This window comes from Channa argus, chromosome 13 (genome assembly GCF_033026475.1).
Source record: "Channa argus isolate prfri chromosome 13, Channa argus male v1.0, whole genome shotgun sequence".
Classification (NCBI taxonomy): Eukaryota; Metazoa; Chordata; class Actinopteri; order Anabantiformes; family Channidae; genus Channa; species Channa argus.
The window spans coordinates 3,487,646-3,508,685 of NC_090209.1; the positions used below are offsets into that span (position 1 = coordinate 3,487,646).

The 21,040-nt window shown below is 39.8% G+C and overlaps 1 protein-coding gene across 1 annotated transcript; it reads right to left on the reverse strand.

The window, feature by feature from the left end:
• Positions 1-1,397: 1,397 nt before the first annotated feature.
• Positions 1,398-20,137, reverse strand: jph2 (junctophilin 2). Its single transcript, XM_067526842.1, has 6 exons — positions 19,266-20,137; positions 16,706-17,522; positions 5,463-5,581; positions 3,613-4,523; positions 3,120-3,220; positions 1,398-3,019 (listed from the first exon to the last, which is right to left on the reverse strand). The coding sequence occupies exons 1-5, from the start codon at positions 19,642-19,644 to the stop codon at positions 3,140-3,142; spliced, it is 2,307 nt and encodes a 768-aa protein (XP_067382943.1). The 5' UTR covers positions 19,645-20,137; the 3' UTR covers positions 1,398-3,019; positions 3,120-3,139.
• Positions 20,138-21,040: the final 903 nt, after the last annotated feature.

The window sequence follows — 21,040 nt, forward strand, 5'->3', positions numbered from 1 at the left end:
ATTTTTTATGTTTATCAAGGAGAGTGGGGAAATTGCTTACTGGACTTTGAGCACTTAAAATATTAGTTTTTACTACTTCACAGTATGATGTTACTTTGTACTGGCTGAATATTAATCTACTCTGATTAAAAGTAAAATATGTGTCCTTGCATGAGGTTTAGATCCATCACCAGCAGTTCAACCAGCAGCTGGACTCGGGGGAAGAAGGATGCTGCCAGCAGCTATGCCCATGGACACTACACCATCGAGGCTGGATCCACAAACTGGAGGGTAGATGCAGAAGCTGCTTACTATTAATGCTTGACGCCCAGGAGAAGGTACAACTTTAAAAAAAATGATGGAGGAAGTTACAAGAGTGCATGTACTGCAGTATGAATGAGCTCTAACACAAATGCAGTTTCCGTTTGTGCCAGCAGAGGGCACCAAAGCGTCAATAACGATAAGAATCAATAAGCACAAACAATCTATATGTTTGTACTATTTGGATTAGATATGAAAAAGACTGCATGTCTATTTTCAAGTACAGAATAAGTACAAGTACATCTGGTTACTTGATATTCTGTAAGTGTGATTTAATGAAGTAAATGGCTAAAAGCATGTGGTTATTAAACTACTTTCCCCAAGTACTTTCAGACAGATCCTTTTTATCTCCAAAGCCAATGTTAACCATTTAGTGTTTAAACATTTAACTATTGAAATGATCTTGCAGCTCTACTGATGTCACATAGGGGCAGCAGTGTTCAGGAGATGTTTGGAATTCAAAGCATGCTGCAAGTAACAAATGTCTAAGTTTTAAATTGAACCTGAAGCTGAAGATAGCCTGTAGTTTAACGACTCGGTGTATTAATTGCGATTCTCACTTTAGATTTATTATGTGATTTTTGGTGTATTCTGTGAAGGACTTAAACCTAATGTACCTAAACCCAGTCTGGTTTTAAAATAGTGTTTGTGGTATTCTCTGTGGCCCAAGGGAGGGATTGGGGGTGTCTGATCCTGCCAGACAGGTGGTGTTTAAAAATACTTAGTTCCGCTGTTAGCAGACTGGTAATCTTCTCGACATTGTATGAAAATCATGGAAGAAATTTAGAAATGCACAAAGAAAAAGGTGATAGAGGCAACATGTGGGAAAGACCTTCTATGCTGGCTGACTGATTTACCTAAATAATAAAATATTCACAAAATATGCCATAGCAGAGATTGGATGTCATTCAGCTACAGAACAGCTTCATCAAAACAGCTTCATCAAAAAGCATCACAAAGGGATTCAGGTGTCTTTTGTCTTCTTGCCAAAGGACAGTTTAAATAATCCACTCAGAAATTAAAAATCACCCCATTTCTACATATCAAATACATGACTTTCCCATTAGGGACAAATAAAGTCCTGGTACATAACACAGTGACAGGTGTTAAAAGTTTTTATTTAATTTGAGCTTTGTAATTTCGACAGGTTTGGCTGCACAAATACTTTTCTTGAAATTTAAGTACCATTTTATTTGCTAAATGCATCAATATGAACAAAATGACTACACAAACTTGTATGAAGAGAAGTTGTATTGCACTTAGTATTATGTTAATCTGCCATTTTGACTTCAGATTTCAGCTCAAGAAACTCAAATCTTTCCAACCGTAAATGCCAATAGGCTAAATAATTATGAGAAAGTATGCTCTTCTCAACTTAAGACATGGAGTTAAGAATCATAATCTATAATCTATAAATTTCTCCATCTCACATGCAGTCACAAGATAATCTGACTGACTCCCCTTGAGAAAATAAATAAAATTAGGGTTGCATATTTCTTTGACAGCTAAATCCTATGGCAGGTTAGTTTTTAATGCTGAAAAGATCTGCACATCAAAATGGCGCAAACGCACATAGATACAGTGCCGTCATACATATAAAATTTGAATCCATTTCTGGCTGTAAAGCGCAACAGCCCCTGAATATAATGTTGTGGAACAGTGGATGATTTTTTTTTTTTATACTGAAACATACTTGAGAACATCAAATCTCAGGCGAGCATGTTATCCTATGTTACCCACCTTGTGCTTGTCTGCTTGCTCATCCTATTGCAAATCATACACAACTCCTTTAAAACCAACAGCTTTGTATACGCCACAGGAACATACAGTACACAACAGCCGTGACAGGCAGAAGCTTCCTATTTTCCTTCTCTATTTGGTTTATCAGCTCCCAAACTAAAGCAGCATAAACAAATGTATATAAATCCCAGTGAAAATAGAAAATTTCACAGTGCAGTACAACAAGGTCTCACATACAGATATTTCAAGATGCTGTTAGATAAAATGACGCTAAAAAGGCTCTGGAGATTTTGCTGACAGAGTAAAGAGCGACAAGATGAAAACAATTACATGGCTTTACAGTAGCTTTGGTTTTGCAGTATTTCAGCAGTATTTTCATGATCTAGTTCATCCTTCATGCCTTATACTGGACAGTTCAGAAAATAAAAACAAAGATTGTAACAGTCATCACTTTCAAATCCTTCACACAATGGCTGCAGGCATCTTTACGTTGAAAAAGTCAAGTTCAAGGCATAGTGAGAAGAATACTCTGTATGCTATCGGCGTTTCCTCAGCAATTACATGACACCAACATCCATAATTATTTGTTGAGTTTGTCTATTCAGTCAGATTCTGTACCAATTACATGCTTTTCCTTTGCAAAACATTGTTGACACACTTGTGACACACTGTGGACAAAATAAATTCTTGAGTGACTCCTAAACATTCTCTACCATCCAGTCCCTGCCCCCCTCCAACTTAACATAAAAATGTCATCATGTTCAGATGTACTGAATTGTTTCCGAAGTTCAGTATTATTCATTTTCTCTAACCTATGGAAAGAGAGGAGCGTCACAGGACATCGCTCGGTCACACCAACAAAAGCTTTTAGAAGAGCTGTGGCCGTTGGCGAGAGGCTTCTCTTTCCCCTCAGCAGTCTCTGATCTTACTAAGGTTCAGAAAAGGGTTTTCTCTCTGTCTCTTCAGCACTGCCAGTGACCTGCAGCAAACCAACATTCACCTTTTAATAAACGTCTTTTGCTCAATTACTACAGACAGGTTATTTAATTTGATACAAGGAAAAAACTGCATTGTATTACCTGAGGTGGTGGACAGTATCTCATGACAAGATGTGTATGAAGAGGATGGCCAGGCCAATGTTCAGCAGGATCACCATGCAGATCATTATAGTGTTTGGACCCTTGAAATGATATGAACATAAGTGGTACAAGGACAGTAAAGTCAGTGTATGACCCACTTTACAATAAGATGATGTGCTTACTATTATTTCCTTGTTTGTGAATGTGTGTCATTACTAGAGGATTGTGGAAATTACCGTGGCAACTAACCCATACAAATGTAAAATGTGTAGATGACAGTTTTTTTTTTGTGTGTGTGTTGGTTGCGTTCATCATCTTAGGTTTGCATTTTACATGCTAACATTTACTAATCAGTATTAAACACCCAGAAGGGTGTTTGTATGGTTTTAAAGTAAGACCTTGATGTTGAAAATTTGGCCTGATGTTGGTACAGAACAATATATAAAAAGCAACACAAAATGATGAAATTTGAAATATATATTTACTATGTTACCTCCAGATCCAAAGACTCTGCAGTCACAGCAGTTCTTGGGCTCGACACAATAGCCTTCAGTCGGACTTCAGATTTGGGCTCTACCTTCAGGGCTGGTTTGGCAACTATACTTTTGGCTTCGACTTGCTTTGGTACTGGTTTAGATTCAATATTGGGAGCAGGTTTTGGGGTCGGAGTTGGACTGGGCTGTCGTTTTGGTAATGGCTTTGTCTCTGCTTTACTGGGTGGCCTGCTAACCTCCCTGGGCTCCACTTTGTTTTCAGACAAAGACGGCGCTCGTTCATGGACTGATGGAGCTCTTTCAGGTTTGGGCTCAGCGGGTTTAGGTTCAGGGGTGACAGCTTTGGAGGGCACTTTGGAAGCAGGACGGGGTGCTTCCTCTTCATCTGGAGAGATGAGGCTATTCCTTACAGTGCTGATATCGAGTGCTTTTGCCTTGGAGTCAAACTTCTGTAGGGGCTTGATCTCCAGGTCAGAGCCCTGCTCGGTTTTGTTGCTCTGATGGCTCGGACTTCGAGAGGGGCCGCGGCTGCTGGGGGCCCCTCTTTCTTCAGGTGCAGCTGAGGCAGGAGCAGTAATGGGGGCTGAAGGGGTAGTGGGGCGACTACTGGGCCTGCTGTTGGGTTTACTCCCACCTTTACTACCACCATCTTTGCTGGTTTTATCTTCATTCCAGCTTCCTGAATTGAGGAGTTTGGGATCTCCTTTAGTGATGATGCCTGGGCTTGGGGAGGGGGTGCGCCCTGGGGATGAGCCAGGCATGAGGCCGTCTAGTTCATTGATGAGTGGACTTTCAGGTGGAGTGGGTAGGGGCTCCTCCTCAGCTAGCAGTGGCTCATGCATGACAGTTTCTGTGTTCTCAATGCCCACAACAATCTCCTGTAATAGTCTCTTCTTCAGATACTCAGGTCCTGTGTAACAAACATACAAACATCTGATCTGTAATTTTCATTTGAATTAGAGCTGTCAACCTTATAACAACCTGGTTCTGCTGTTTCTCTGTATCTGAGTAATTAGATATCTGTATCAGTATCTGTGTCTTTTTTATTTTTATCTTAGATTCTATAAAGATCTACAATTTACTTTTATTAAGATGTTGCTGTCATCAAGTTCCACTAATAGCCACAATCACAATCTATACTTTAGTTATATTAGTTATTGACCACAGGGCAATTCTTGTAAGTCTACTGACGCATTGCTGGTTTTGGTTTTCATGACGATAAGAAAAACAATCAATATTAGATTAGATATAGATTGATCCTTTCACTTGTAAATATAATATATTAAGTCACTGACACTGTATATCTGTGTTATTCTCTACTTGTTGAGGTCTTTCGTGAAAGAATGCTCTGGAAGACTCAGCCAGGTCTTGTCCATTTGTATAATAATAAAAGACAATCCAGCCATGCAAGCTGGACTCCTTTGAGTCTGTGTCTTATCCCTTAAAGCCCTATGCTGAGAGAGAAAGCAGCGGAAAATATGTAAGGAGCTCCTAAATGGCTTATGTGCATTTGTGTGAATGTGCGAGTGTGTGTCGACAGAGCTGCAATGAAAGTGATATGATCCCTTCAACCTAGTAAGATGTTCCTTTTTTAGACATTCAAATGCAACTGCCCTTGTGGTGAAGGATCTGCTAGCATAAGGTGGTGTGCTGGTAAGGATCTGAATTAGATTGGTCGTTAGCGGTTGATGTTTGCTGTTCACTTTTATACAATCAATAGGAGTTGATAAATGGTAGTGTTGTGGCAGTTTTGATCCACATGAAGGCGAGTTTGTGGAAAGTAAAAGCTTGAATACATATTTATCCATGTTGCAGAAAGCCTAACAAAGACAGGGTGATGTTCACTGACCTGGCTGGTAGAAGGAAGGGGACAACTCTTTGGCCACCAGTCTGGCAATGCTGGACTCAGTGTTGGAGGCCTTAGCAGCTTGATCAGCTGCATCTGACTTGGCTTTTGCGTGGGCAGTTCTGCAGGGGGACAGACGCAACACATTTCATCACTTGTAGTATTGTAATCATCCTAATGTTTTCCAGTATTTCAATCTTTAACCGTCAGTGGCAGGAATTACAATGTGAAGACTAATTGAAATACTGTGGGAGTGTTAGTGTTACTTTCATTCCCTGTACATTGTTTCAAATTCCTCATTGTGAGCATGAAGCTTGATAATAAACGTGTATATACTCATAGAAGATAAGACTTGTATAGTTAGTGTAGCTTAGCATAAAGACTGAAAGCAGGGTGTGACGGTTTGCATGGTGGAAATTTAACAAACCGTTGATCTTTTTACCTCACATTAAGAAAACAAAAACGAATCCAAAAATGTTAAACTGTTGCTTTAACAACAAATTAATCTTGCAGTTAACTGCTTTGTCAAAGGAAGAAAGTATTTTGCACATTGTTTGTTATAAAATGTGAAAGGCATTTTTACATTATACTGATATTAGACCAAATGTTGTCATAAATATACTAAATTAATAAAACTAAAGGCACAGTAATATCACAACTAGGTATGTCAATGTAACACCCCCCCCCCCCCCCCCCCCCCAAAAAAGTGCAATATTAGGGATAGTGCTTTATATTCAAGGAGAAGTATACAATAGTTTTGAATTATCTCTTCCAGGGTATGTTATTTGTTATTGTATAATATCAATCCATGTTTTATGCTCTGTCAATTTGATCTTAACCTTCCTAATGAAATGAAAAAGACTCTGAATATGATGGCTTAAAACAATTTTAGCCCAAAAACACCAAAGCATGGGACTTATTTATAGCATTCAATCATCTTGTCATATATGGCTCATCAGTATTATTAGCTATAGACAGAGGAGGCATCTTTGTCTGCTCGAAGACTATGACAGAAATAATTCAGACCTTTATTGCCACTAATAAGACAGTTGTTATTGCTGGCAGGTTAGTTAGACTGAATCATCCAATATATTGGAGAGGGAGACAGAGAAGAGGTCACACGGTAGAATGGCAAAAAAGAGAAGTGAGTCAAATTTTGAAGCAAACTCAAGATCTTAGCCGTTATGCATAATTTATGTAACATTCACAGTTTCACAAGCTTCTGTCTGAAGCAACTGAGGAACAAGTAACAGAATAAATGTGTGCTGATAAGGAAGGCTAAGATAAATAAATCAATAAATAAATAAATCAATAAATAATGTAGAATAAACAGAAATAATACAAATATAGTACAACTGCAGATCTAAAAAAGCTGGGAAGATGTGAAAACGTAAATTAAAAACTTCATCATCATGTATCTCATGTAAACCTCATGTAAAATCTCATCAACCCATATTTTATTCACAGTAGAACATAAGCTACATATCAGATGTTGAAACTGAGAAATTTTACCGTATCATGGAAAATATTAGCTCGTTTTGAATTTGATGGCAGCAAGACATCTCAAAAAAGTTGGAACAGGGGCAAAAGGCTGGAAAAGTAATTGCTGCTGGAGGAGCATTTGACAACTAATTAGGTTAATTGGCAACAGGTCAGTAACATGACTGGATATAAAAGGAGCATTTTAGAGAGGCAGAGCCTCTTGAATGGAAAGGTGAGCAGAAGTTCAGCAATCTGTGAGAAACTTTGCCAAAAATTTGTGAAACAAGGTCAAAACTGGATGTGTGTGATCTTTGGGCCCTCAGGCGGCACAGCAATAAAAACAGGCAGGATTCTCTACTAGACATTACTGCATGAGCTCAGGAACACTTACGAAATCACTGTATGTGAACACAGCTCACTGTACAATCCACAAATTTAAGGTAAAGCTGCAAAGAAGAAACCATATGTGAACACGATCCAGAAACACTGCCATGTTCTCTGGGCCAAAGCTCATTTAAAATGGTCTGAGGCAAAACGGAAAACTGTTCTCTTTCAGGAAAGGCCTTGCATATTTCAGCAAGACAATGCTAAACCAAATACTGCATCCATCACAACAGCATGGCTTTGCAGGAGAAGAGTCCGGGTGCTGAACTGGCCTGAATCTTTATGTCAGATTGCCCTGCAATCCTCCCATTTCCCTCCCAAAACATCTAAACAAGTAGCAGACAATAAACGTCGGCTACTTGTTTAGATGTTTTACTACTGACTGACTAACAAATTTGAGACGTCAGCCTGCAAACATTTCTAAAACTTGGTTGTCGAATGCTGAGAGATCAAAGCTGCTGCTGTTTGTACCATATTAACTGGGAGAATTACTTCTTGTGATTACACAGTGGATACTTGGTGTAACTTTACACTGGTTCACACAAAGTACTCAATACAACATTTTTTGGAGACTATTTTTAGCCTTTCAAAATTAAAATGCAATGTGCCTCGTGTCCATTTAATTGAACTCTATGGCTGATATAATGTTTATGTTGACTTGTTAGTTAGATAAGTTCATTGTTGGTTTTGGTCTTTAGGTCTCTTTAACATTGCAACTTCCCCCTTTCCGGGACAAATAAAGGTTCATCTTATCTTATCTTCATGGGATGCATTGCCATAAAGAAAATATACACAGATAAGAACAGAACATTAATACTATGTGATGGTTTTCATATAAAACTATGATGTGGTTTTAAATAAAATTTAATTTGACATGAACTATAATGAACTAATAAATGTTGTTGCATCATTATGTGTTAACCAACTGTCAGCACATAAAGTGGTTAAAATCAGCTTCACCTTTACCAACAGTGACCTTTTGACCCTTATGTTTTTATTAATTCCTGTACATGTTTTGCCATAATTATCATAATCAGTATTTTTAAAACTACATTGTTTTCCTAGCGAAGTACTCTTACTTCTGTAATTAAAGTAAAATGTAAATAATTCACTTTTATTTAGTTTTAATTAATAGAAAGGTTTTTTAGGCCAATACTCACTTTTACTCAAGTATTGAGTTTGTGTACTTCTACCGCCTCTACACACAGTGCATCACATATTGCAGTGTGTAGCTAAAGATTATATGTTAAAGAGTATATGTATGGTCATATGGCATTATTAAGACCATCAGTAGTAATGTTGTGGCTGATATATAACATCACCAGGCTCCTTTAAGGCTTCACATTTGCTGTGGTCAGATTACATGCTTCATTTCAGCAACTAAACTGAGGTGAGACTTTACACAGCTGTTGGTTGCTGAGGAGACAAACAGATTTCCACAAACACCTGGATTTGGTTCCTCATGGCCCTTTTAACAGAGTGGTGGGTTTTAATAGCTGGCAATAAGGCAGCTAGTAAGTTCTGCTGGGTAACCTGCCTGTTGGCGAGTGGAGGAGAAAGGACAATTACAGATGGCTTCTTCCTGAAAACTGACCTCATCTTCCACCTCTCAGTACAGTTATTAAGTGCTTTACTTAGGTGCAAGTTAAAGGTGTGTATTCTCTACTATTTTAATTTTATGATACTTTTACTCTACTGCAGTTCAGAGAGAAATGTACCGTTTACTCCACAACATCTGGTTATATTGCATTTCTCCCTATGATCTGAATATGTCCAAACCAAGTAAATCCATTATTCAAACAATCTGGAGATGAATACTTTCTGAAAATAATTTATAGCTGTGTTTCTATATAAAATAATAAAAAAATTAGCCAGATACACCACCAACATGCTATTTATATAAGCATACAACAATAATGATGATGATAATTAATATATTTTACTGTAAATACATTTTCTTGATTATACTATTGATATACGATTATCCAAGTAACATTTTTTGCTGTGCTGCACACAGGCCCTTGCAGGTAAAATAAACACATTATAGGATTTTAACATTGGGTTTGTGTAAAATAAGGATTTTTAAAAAAAGAAACCTTCCTATAATTGTCAAACGTAGAGCACATATGAAATGCTATGAAATGCTGAGAGGTGTAAAGTTAAATATAGAAGTAGGCTGCCTGACAATTCTACTCACTTACAGGAGTTAAATACATTCATGTTATCAACTTTTAGTTACTTTCACTCATCTGAACGAACAGTAGCCAGAAAAGGCCAAAATAAACCCAGCATCTTACTGCAACAAGTTACAGTAAGATGACTACAGTTGCTGTTATTCACCCCAACCCATTGAATGTGTTGCCAATCGGTGCCTTATAGCTTAAGACTAGTACAAGTCTCAATACCATACACGTGCAGAAACCCCAGACTTAAGCCGGACATTGACACGTCCTCAAAAGCAAAGTTAGAGCACATGCCTCTAATGGATAGAAAAGAAAAAAATGATTTAACCCCTAATACTGAGTAACATTTCCTGATGGAACTTGTTCACAAATACTGTACATGTTGGGTAATTCCAAACATTTAATTACAGCAATGGCAAATCACAGAACTACATTTTCATCCATATCCTCTGTTATGTCACACTAATATCTAACAGCCTCTATTATTCAATTCAATTTCAATTCAACTTTATTTATATAGCGCCAATTCACAACAAAGTCATCTCAGGGCACTTTACAGAATAAAGTCAAGATTATAAAGATATATAAAGAGAACCCAACAATTCCCCCTGGAGCAAGCCATAGGCAACAGTGGAGAGGAAAAACTCCCTTTAACGGAAGAAACCTCCAGCAGAACCAGGCTCAGGGTGGACGGCCATCTGCCTCGACCGATCTCTATGACAGATCTTACATGTAAGAAGTCCAAAACATAATCTGAATTATGAGCCTTTTAAAATTTGCCATAGGCTTTTACATATTCTGTGGAATCCAAAACATATGAGAAGTTGTAAAAGGCATTTAAATGAGAAAGGCAATGATTTGCATTTGCATTTATATTTCATTTCCAGTCAATTGCAAATCATTAGAAACCTATTTTTTTTTTAAATACTAACGTTGAATTTGATGCAAGCGACATTTCTGAAAAAAGTTGAAATAACTGCTCAACAGTTCAGGGCCTTGTTTGTCCTAGTTTTTACCTCACAATGCACCAAATGATTTCAGTGGGTGACAGGTCTGGACTTCAGGCAGGTCACGTCAGCCCACTATCTGTTCATGACTGTCCATGATGTTGTAACTTAAACAGAATGTGGTTTGTCTTTGTGCTGCTGAAAGAGCTGCCTGAGACCCTGAAGGTCACAAAGGGGGACTGTGGCGAAGGAAGGTAGAGCGGTTGTCCACCAATCTCGCAGTTGTTGGTTTAATCCCCGGCTCCTCTGGTCACATGTCAAAGTGTCCTTGAGCAAGACACTGGACCCCAACTTAGTTGCTCCTGATGAGCGTTGGTTAGCTGCATAGCAGCTCCCCCATCGGTGTGTGTGTTTGAGTGAGATTGTGAATGGCTGAATAAGAAGCAGTGTAAAACGCTTTGAGTGCCAATGGGTAGAAAAGTGCATTTACAAACATTCAGTACTGGCTTTTTTGGTCTTGTCCCTTATGTGCAGAGACTTCTCTGGATTCTCTGAATGTTTTCATGACTTTTTTGACCCAAAATTCATAAAATCCCCAAATTCTTTGCAATTTCACATTGAGAAATGTTATTCTCTTCCTACTCATTCATGATACTAAATTGATGCCAATGAACCACACTTGTGAGTGTTTTTTTTTTTACCCTTTTTTGCTAATTTTATGAGACATCTTGCTAAGATCCTATTTAAAGGTGAGCATATATCCCCTCCAACAAAAATATTTTATATGTTGTATTTGCATAGTTTACGATACAAGTATGTTGCAAATGATCTGGAACTCACTGAATTGTCTTTACTTAAATTTTACACAACGGCCCATCATTTCTGGGGATGGGGGGTGTACGTGTTCTGCTAAATTATTAAATGATATATACGAATTATCAGTCAGATCATAATACACAGCCCCTTCAACTTATATAAGTACTTTCAGTCTGTGATGGTCTTCCAGTGTCTCTCTGAGACCAAAAATGACATTTGACACTGTGACCTAAATACTCTTTACGCTTTTGGCGCTGCTCTAAGGAGACACTGGTTGTACTCTGAGGAGTGATGAGAAGTCAGCTGCAGGAAAACTCAGCTGAGAGGAATCTGCATTTACCGCCCAAAGATATGAATTATGGAATTAGCAGTAACCCATAACTTAAATTGAAAGCCTTTCTACACTGTTCCGCTGTTTTGTAACCATCTGTTTTTTGTTATGCTGCAGTTGTCCTGGAGCTCACTGATGGCTAGAGATATTCTGTCACTGTGGCATGTGCCACTAGATCTTTGTAGAGGGTCCTATTCAACTCTGGAGTGAGTCTGTGTGTAAATGTGTGTGTGCATGAAAGACATGCTTTGTATAATAAAGTAAAAAATCCATTAAGTGCTAATTGCAAGCTCATTACAACATTGCAAAGAGTTCACATAAGGAACCCTGACATAACTTCTCATAGAATAAGTAACTTATAAAAGACTCTAAATGGTCCTAAGCTGAGGTCAGAAGTAGCCTGTGTTTACACTTGTTTGGCCCAGCGGACCAACACTTAATGCTTCTGTCAGCGGCACAGTGCATAATCCAGGCCGCAAAATGCAAGCTAGGTGTGGTACGTATATATGTTAACCCTTTATACCTAAGCACTTGCTTATGAGCCGTGTGATATTTATATCCGTCGAGCCATTTTAACACCGCTGCTGACGCAAGATGGACTCAGATCTCTAATTTGTTGCTGGCTGGAGGAGCTGAACCTTACGCAGAGCTACTGTGTACACACGGCGTCGTCCTCTCCTTAGAGTTTGTGATTAGCTAAAACAAGACGGCAGTGAGTTTGACGATAACCTGGAACATGTGTACACAAACAGCCGCTACAGTATTAAAAAAACTGTCTGGGTGAGTGTCTGTGACTAGGCAGGAAAGATGGGGTCTGACAGGGGGGGGAGGGGGAGGGGGAGGGGAGGATAATCAGCTGTTGCATTCCCCTGTGATTGTGATACAGCAAGAGTCCGCCTGTCCATATTTAGTCAGGGCTCCTCTGTGACCATAGGGCCCCTATTTGTGCGTCATTTGCACTGTGTCCTGCTGCACAGGTCCTCCTCCAGATGCCCAGCTACTCGACCACACAGCGGAACAATGCCCACAGTGTGTCTGACTGCCACTGAACACTCACCTCACTCGGCGTGGAGGGGCCAGGTCTGGCATCTTCTGCAGTGCACAGGTTGTACATGTATTTTTAACCCTGGGCTTCCTTGCCAAAGGATCATAGCGTGAGAAAACCACTGCCAGGAACAGATGTGTCATGTCCCAAGTGCTTATATAATAAAGGATTTCAGTGAGCACTCTAGAGTAGCTGCTGTGTAGTTAGTTTTCCACAGTGGTGGCAGTACTCTGACACTTTTCTTCAGTGAACATTACAATATCAGCAAATTAAAAACTCTCCCTTACAAGGACTTTGAAAGTCTTTCATTCAAAACGCAGCTTAAGTAAACTAGCACACAGGTATTCTAGGCAAAGTGGAATTAAATTATTATGCAGAAAATGGCCCTATGGACTAATAAGTTGTAAAAAATAACCTTAAAGTGTTAGTGTAAACTTTACAATTATTTTTGTGACAAGATCAAACCATTTGAGAAAGGAACTACTATGCATATAATGACTTTATAATATATTCAATATTCTATGTTTGCAGGTGAAATGGTTAAATTACTCTCAGATAAATGTACTTTATTTTCTTCTGAATTATTTTGCAGCAGAAGTATGAAGTAGAAAAAAATGTAAATACTCAAAAATACCAGTTTCTGCTGTTTGCAATGGTTTTTCAGTCTGTTTATACAATGACCTAAAACTGTATTTTAATGCAGAGCTTAGTAAATAGTACTTCTTGTAGTTGGAATTATATAATTAGGAATGTGAAGATGTATTTCCTATGAGATCATGTTCGGATGAAATGAAAGCCACCAAGGTTTCATAAGGGTTTGCTTCCATTCCCTGCTCAATCCAGACAACTCTGGATATGCTGTAGGTGAACTTAAAGCACTGATACGATGAACACGAAGCCATAACTCTTATATACTGCTTATCCTCCGAGTACACTATTTAGATTTCCTTCTGCTGGGACAGGGATCTGCAGTCCATCAATGCAAGTCTCACTGCTGTAAACACTGAGCTTTTTTCAGGTGCTGAAGACGACTGTGCTCAAAAACAGCGCTGCCTTGTACGGTTAAAGACAAACTGAAGGCCAATGCATGGATGTATGAACAATACGAGACATGAGAAACTAGAATTACCACCCCTGGGGTTGTATGTCTTCGCCAAGCAGTCGGGTTCCAGTTTACATGACTGTACCGTCATATTTTAATCAGTTAATCAATGACTCCAATTGAACATTTGTAGCAGATGTAATGAAGTTCCCTCAAGGCTTTCCTGACATACATCATTGTGTTAATTAGAATTGGATGGATGCGAGGTCACAGTGACGTTGACCTTTGTCCAGCAAAATCCAATCAGTTCATCGTTGAGTCCAAGTGGAAATTTTTCATCAGTTTTAAAGAAATTCCCTTAAAATGGAATTGATTAACTAACAAATACTGGAAACAGGAAAACCTGGCTTTGTTTCCATGTACATAAAAAAAGATGATGTTTTAAATGTTCATTGTGTAATAATAATGCTGTATACAGTCCCCTAAAAAATGTCAAAGGTTCAGAATATCAGCTGTCATTTGATGGTATTTAAACCTTGATCGATCAAACGATACAGGACAAAGCATCTTTTGGGTTAGATCACCAAACTTTGAAGTGAGCAGAAATACATGAGCAGTATTAAAACATTTGCAAAGTGTTTAGTGAGCTTTAGTGGATTTTGTAACCTTTGGACAGATCCAGACTGTCTCTGCCTCTTGCTAAACATCTTCTGGCTGCCTGTTTAACAGACATACACAAGAGTATTATTTACATTCGCCTGTAAGAATAAATGAAATTCCTTTCATTTTGCAGAGAGTAAAGAGCCTTATGCAAAAATAAACTTGTTCCTCAGGAAAAGACATAACGTCCCCAGCAGATGTCCCAGCTTCGTGATTTGAGCCAAATATGCCAGTAATCCAAATTAATTTCTGGGCCCAGCATGGGCACTTGTTAGCCACTCTGGACACACAAGTTCAGATGAGGTGCAACTTAAAGTCAAATGAGAAACTTTTTTCAAGGTGAGAGTGTCTGTGAATCCACGAGAACAATCAGACGAACCATGATTTTGCTGAACATTTCTGTTTATGGGCAGTTTATCAGAATTTCTTCGGTGAGTTATTCTGTGAAGTTTGGTCTAATTTTTTGCTTGCAGAGTTGCTTTAGGCTTTTCAATCTGTCAGTCAAGTACTTTGGTTCTGACTGAAAACAACAGCTTTTGGAGGGATTTACATTAAAGTTATACTTACATTTTGTTAAATACAGTCATAGTTCCCAGATGATACATTTTAATGGTGCTTAATGCTTTTTTGTCTAACTTTAATTAGATCGTTTTTGTTTTTGACCAGCTGCTTGCAAAACTAATGAAACTGCAATGAGCCTCAGCTGCTGCTGAAAATGTGCTGATGTACTTTTGTGGTATTTATGCTGTATTTTATTTGAGTTTTTTATGAGCTCAGTTTTGCTTAATGCTCAGTTTTATTCTGTTTTTAGAAAACCAAATTCCATGTGAATTATCCCTCTGCTGAGCTGCACTAAAAACTTTTCATAGGTCATAGTTTCACACACGTACTCAGTCTGCCTCTGATTGTCACACTCACTCACTCACTCAGTCCCTTATTCAGTCCAATGTCTGTCATTATCACACTTGTTTTAAATTGATCACTGATCCCTGTTGCCAATAAAGCCCCTGCCTGCTATCGCTCAGTGTGGGGAGGTTTCTCCTACATGTTCTCTTGTCTGTCTTTAGTCAGAGTTTTGGCTTCACCATGTTTGTCGCCTGTTAGGCTATGATCTTTTTCTCTGATCATGTCCAAGTCAGTGCCTCACACATTCTGTGCCTTAGCATTTGGTCTGCATTTTGTTGAGAACCTTTGTTTAGAATTGTAACTAATTTCTTACTAGCCCTGGAAGTTAAGGTTTCTTATATTAAGTAACTACAGTATTTCGTGTTAAGTATGAAGCTCCAAGTTTTCCCCATTGAAGTACTCATGTTATGTTTAAGTACTACGTCTACAGTATGTAATTTAGATTGATTACTGGTTTCCTGGTCACTACATCCTGTTAGCGTATTAGTCTAGTCTGCCTTGTATAAATAAACTTTTTACTCAGCTCAACTGCCTCTGTGGATGTGCTCTTGGGTCCTAAGTCCAAACTGCGATAGTGTTCAGTTGCAGCTGCTTATTGGGACAGTGCAGCTTTAAAATTAGCCCAGCGTTGAAATGTCATTAACTGCCAGTTCAGAAATCTAGCAACAGTAACAGATACATACAGAGGGAAAACTGTGAGGTAACTGGGACATTTTTTCCAAGTGGTGCAAAGATTGAAATAACTAAAGTGACAAAATATTTGAAGCACAAGTAAGTAAGAATTCACGTCCCAAACAACATGTATACAGACATTTAAATATCTGATTATCCAGAGTGTGAAATGAGTTATTTCTCCTCTATGTGTTCATTCACAAACATCCATTAGGCTGTGTCTCCTGTCATGGGGTAATTTGACCAGAAGCGAGAGTCACTGAAGGGGGTTGACTGGACTTAAGTGTCTTTTTTAATGCCTGTGTCTCTACATGAGCTGATGCGCTTATAGAAGACTTTGGAAGAATTCACTGTGCATCTGTTGGATCACAGTTAAACCTATAAATAAATCCAAAACTTTCCAAGATGCAGACTACTGAGGAGACACCTACCACTCCTGTAAAGGAATTCAACCTTCCATGTCGACATGGTTTTGGGGAGTCCCTGATCTATTAAGATTAACGTCCGTGCCCAAATCCGTCCATTAATTAATAAGGAACTTAACCGAAACTCAATCAGAAGATAAGTAAAGATTATTTTGAGCTTTCGAGCTTTTCAGATACTGCTGGGCTCATCATTTTTTGAAAATCAGAAGCGTGATGCTGTGATTCAAACAGGAGAACAAACTGTCTCTTACCTTAAAAATGCTAAGAGGCGGTTTGTCCCAATAAATGTGAGCTTTGCTAAACAAGACAAAACAGGTGCACAAAGAATCATCTTTCCACAAATCTCTTCTAACCTGGATGCAGCGATCTCTGCCTTCTGCTTGGCAATGGCTGCAGCCCTCTGAGCTCCCTCCACCGCTCGCTCCACCTTCTGCTTTATCTTTGTTCCCTTCAGCTGGATCACCCTCTTCTTCATGGCCTTCACCAGCATGTTGTTCAGGTACTTGCCCTCCTCCTTCCCTCCCTCAGCGAAGGTGGTGCAGCCATATCCGTGTCTCTGGTTGTTTAGCCACTCACCCTCATACTTCAGTCCACTGGACCTTTCACTTATTCCATATCCTGAGCGCTTATCATTCTTCCACTCGCCCATGTAGACCTCTGTGGTTGTGGCATCAATGTCGGACTCTACTGGCGGAAAATCCTCGGCTCCGGGCAGGCTCTCATCCCCAATGCTTATGGTGGAATTGGTGTCGCTGGCATTGGAGCTGAGAGCTGATTCCGTCCTCAGGAAACTGATCTTGCTCTTCTGGCTCGACAGCGAGCTGCTTGACTCAGACTTCTTCAGCTTGCCCAGCAGAGAGCCCCTGCGGAACAGGCCCTTCTTCTTGGGCTTTACTGCTTCTGGGTCCACCTGGAGGGTAAGGGCGAAGCCTCCACGAGATGGTCCCAGATGGGTGGGGGTAGCAACAGGTGTCTCCTCACCTGAGGTGTTGGTGGTGGTGATGATGGGGATGTCCTGCTGCAGGACGGTACCATTGCTGTGCTCGCTGCGTAGGGAGGTCAAGGAGGTACGAAGAGGGGAGCGGACAACGGCTGCCATGCCATAAGGGACACTCTGACGGACGCCATAACCGTGTCGCATTCCACCTGTGAACTGACCCTGGAAAGTACCTGCATTGGAGAACGGGGAGTAATTGTAATCTAACTGTATCACAGACCAACATAAAAAGCTGTTTTTAGGTCAGATGTCAACGTCAGTTGTCTGTTCTATCTGCCAACACTTTGGTCCACACAGAAACACTGCAGCAAATCTTTTATAAATTGCCATGAAATTTAGTACAATTAGTCATGGTTCCCAGAGGATGACTCCTGCTGACTTTGCTGAGCTTGTCACTTTTTATCTAGTGCCACTAAGAGGCCAAATAGTCATTTAAAACATTGCATCTAATGGATAGATGGTTACAGTAGATCCTCAACTATTCCTCTAATTCCAAGGGTCTTGAATCGTTTGCTATAGAAATTGGGTGAAGACAATTGGAATCGTTTTCATGATCCTCTACCATCATCACGACTACATGTCAACTTGTGGAGGCTCACTGACAAGTCATCTTAGGATCTGGTCTCATGCTAAAATTGAGAACTGTATGTGGATTATAGTGCAGGCTAGGCCTTAGCCTGTGAGGCCAAGAGGGCCTGGTGCTTGTGGGCTATTATTACATCCTGACATCTGGTGTTATCACATCCCCCCACTGCAACTTCCACCCGACTGCCCTTAAAGCTGATGAGTCAGCTGTCAAAGAGTAAAACCACTGCTATCGTAATTTTTCACATTTATTCAGTTTAGTAAATGAATAAAATACATGAACTGGGGGAATATTCAGATATCATTAGATGCTGCTATGGAATATTTACCTGTCCATACTGCTGTACTACATTTCATAAACATAGTCCTAGTTATTTTCCTCCGCTACATGTATTTAAAAACGATGAATTTGCATGTTCAGCTTTTACATACACAACCCATTCAAAAACATAAAACACACTGTACAAGTTAATCTATGCAACAGCATAAAAATAAATAATATTACAGTAACCTGTCATAATAGACTGCAGCATAAAGTCTGAAACCGAATGTATGTGTAGTGGTACGTGATCTTTTGCACACTATGGATTCAGATTCCACTTGTACTTCCTGTGACACCACAGGTTATTTTCTACTCTTATACTAATTAGAAAAGAGATTTAGCATCTCAGGCTTCTTTTCTTGTTTTTACCTAGTTTTTTTCTGTCCAAGGCTGTTCCACAGGCCCTGATTTACATCTTTGTGTCACCTGGACATGATTATTGAAATATTTTGTTCAGGCCTGCCACCATTTCACACTGGTCCAAAATCACTCCATCTTTCAAAATCACTTGCTTGTTTGTGCGCTTGTTCCCTCTGAGACATGCTGTAAGTGTCCATACTGTGTGCCTCACTCTGTCCTTCCTCTCCCAGTCTTCAGACTCTCTTTGTTGGACCATTAGGTATCCTGAGAGCCCACTGTTTCAGGTCTGTTTGGCAGAGACCTGCAGGATCATATTCTTTACAATTGTTGTCATTCTTATTGTCCAGTGTTCCGGCTGTTCTGATCTGAGTTCAGTTAATGCTGCATTTTATTATAAAAATCCGTTCTGATATATACAAAACACAAGATCAACAAATGATCAACATTATGCATTTTATAGATTATACTTCCTGGCAGCATATAAGGTAGTTTGCATTAGCTTTACCTACAACTCTACAACCCTACACGCATGAACGCATCCATTATTACAATCCAGTTTAATAATTGTAATAATAATCAGTACTACTATGTACTATGATAAATAAGGGACTTTAACTCTATTTCAAACTGTAACACGTTTAAAACTCACCTCCATCAGCATATGTTTCTGTTCCATATCCATCCTGAAGCCCATTATTCCACGTTCCTTCATACTTTGCTCCACTGGCAGTGCTGATCCGGACGCCATACCTTCCCTTAAAGCCGTGAGTCCATTCCCCTTTGTAAATCCAGTGTCCTTTGGTTTCTACTCCCAGACCGTGACGCTTCCCCTGCGACCAGTAACCCTCGTAGGTGTTTCCGCTGGGCCAGGTGTAGACTCCCACCACCTCGAAGCCGTAGTTCCAGGAGCCGGAGAACTCGCCCTGGCCTTTGGGTCCGGTGCAGATGCCGTGGCCATGGGCTTTGCCTCCCTCCCAGCCTCCGCAATAAGCTCCTCCGTCGTCAAACTCAAAGCGACCTCCACTCATGCCGTAACGCAGCCAATTACGCACCGATTACAAAGTCAGTTCGTTTTTGCCTGTTACCTGTTACCAAAAATAAAAGCTCCCTCAGCCTGACTTCACCTTCACCTGACATCAAAATTGACTGAATATATCCTTGGTGCTGAACTTTTGCGGGTTTCTTCTTGTGGAGGTGGTTTGGGGCTTTATGAGCGTGGCCATCAAGCTCCCGGACGCACGACACACTTCACGGAAACTTCAACTGGTCTTTTTCTTCAGGTTACTCCAGTGTCTTCTGCTTGGCTCCGTCGATTTCACATACGTTGCTGTTTCGTTTAAGATTGAATTATGCGGCGTTACAAAATTGGAGCCAATCGGTTATTAAGCGGACTTATTTGTGGTTGTAGGTTTTGATAAGCCAGGATCTTACATGGCTGTACAGGTGGCCACAGAGAAAAGCCCCTCTTCCCCTGTGCCTGCCACCAAGCTGACACTCGCTGCTGTTGGATATATTTTAGCAGACCTAACAAGGCGACCAATCCACCACACACACATACAAACACACACACACACACACACACACACACCCTTCCAAAAATACAACCCAATCCTTACTCTGCTGTCTACAAGGAGTCATGCCAGAGTCTTGCCACTTTGGGACTGAAGTACATTCCATTCAGGACTCTGCGCGAGTCGAACCTATGGACAGCAGAGACCAGCATTATTTCCATAATTACGCAGTTTGGATGTAAATATTTTCCAATAGTCTTATCAATCATGATTAATACCTTCATACATTACATTGTTAGATTTTCCATGGAGGGGAATAAGTCAAATAGAATAAATAAATATAATGTTTAATAAATATAATCTTTCTGTACCCACAGTAGATTTTAATAAAGGCTCAGCTGCCACGCACTGTTAAAATGTCGCAAACTATTTAATTTCCAATCGCTGGAGATGAAGTCATGACATTCTCAGAGATGCTGCACTCACACTTCTGTCCCTCTGCTGGTGTCCAGATTTCCGCAACTGTGCTCAACTTTTGGAATAGAGACGAGCAAGGCTGGAAGAACTGCTGAGAATGTTCACTCAAGTACGAACAGCGGCTTTCGGCTTGTCCCTTCAGGGGTCGCCACAGCGCAACAAGTTCCCCACGTTGATTTATACAGCGAATGCTCTTCCTGCCGTAACCCTCCAAATTATATCCGGGCTGGGACCGGCACCAGGGTTGCTGTTGGTGAGGTGGAATTTGAGCCAACATTAAAATAAAAAAGATAAAATAAAAATGCCTCTAGAATCCCATAAAACTGAAGTATAAGTGTGAAATACAATATTTAACAGTGGCCTCTTGGCTACATTCATATGTTAGTGGTAAGAAAAATAATGTGTAAAATATTTTTGTTTTGGTAAACTTTTAAAC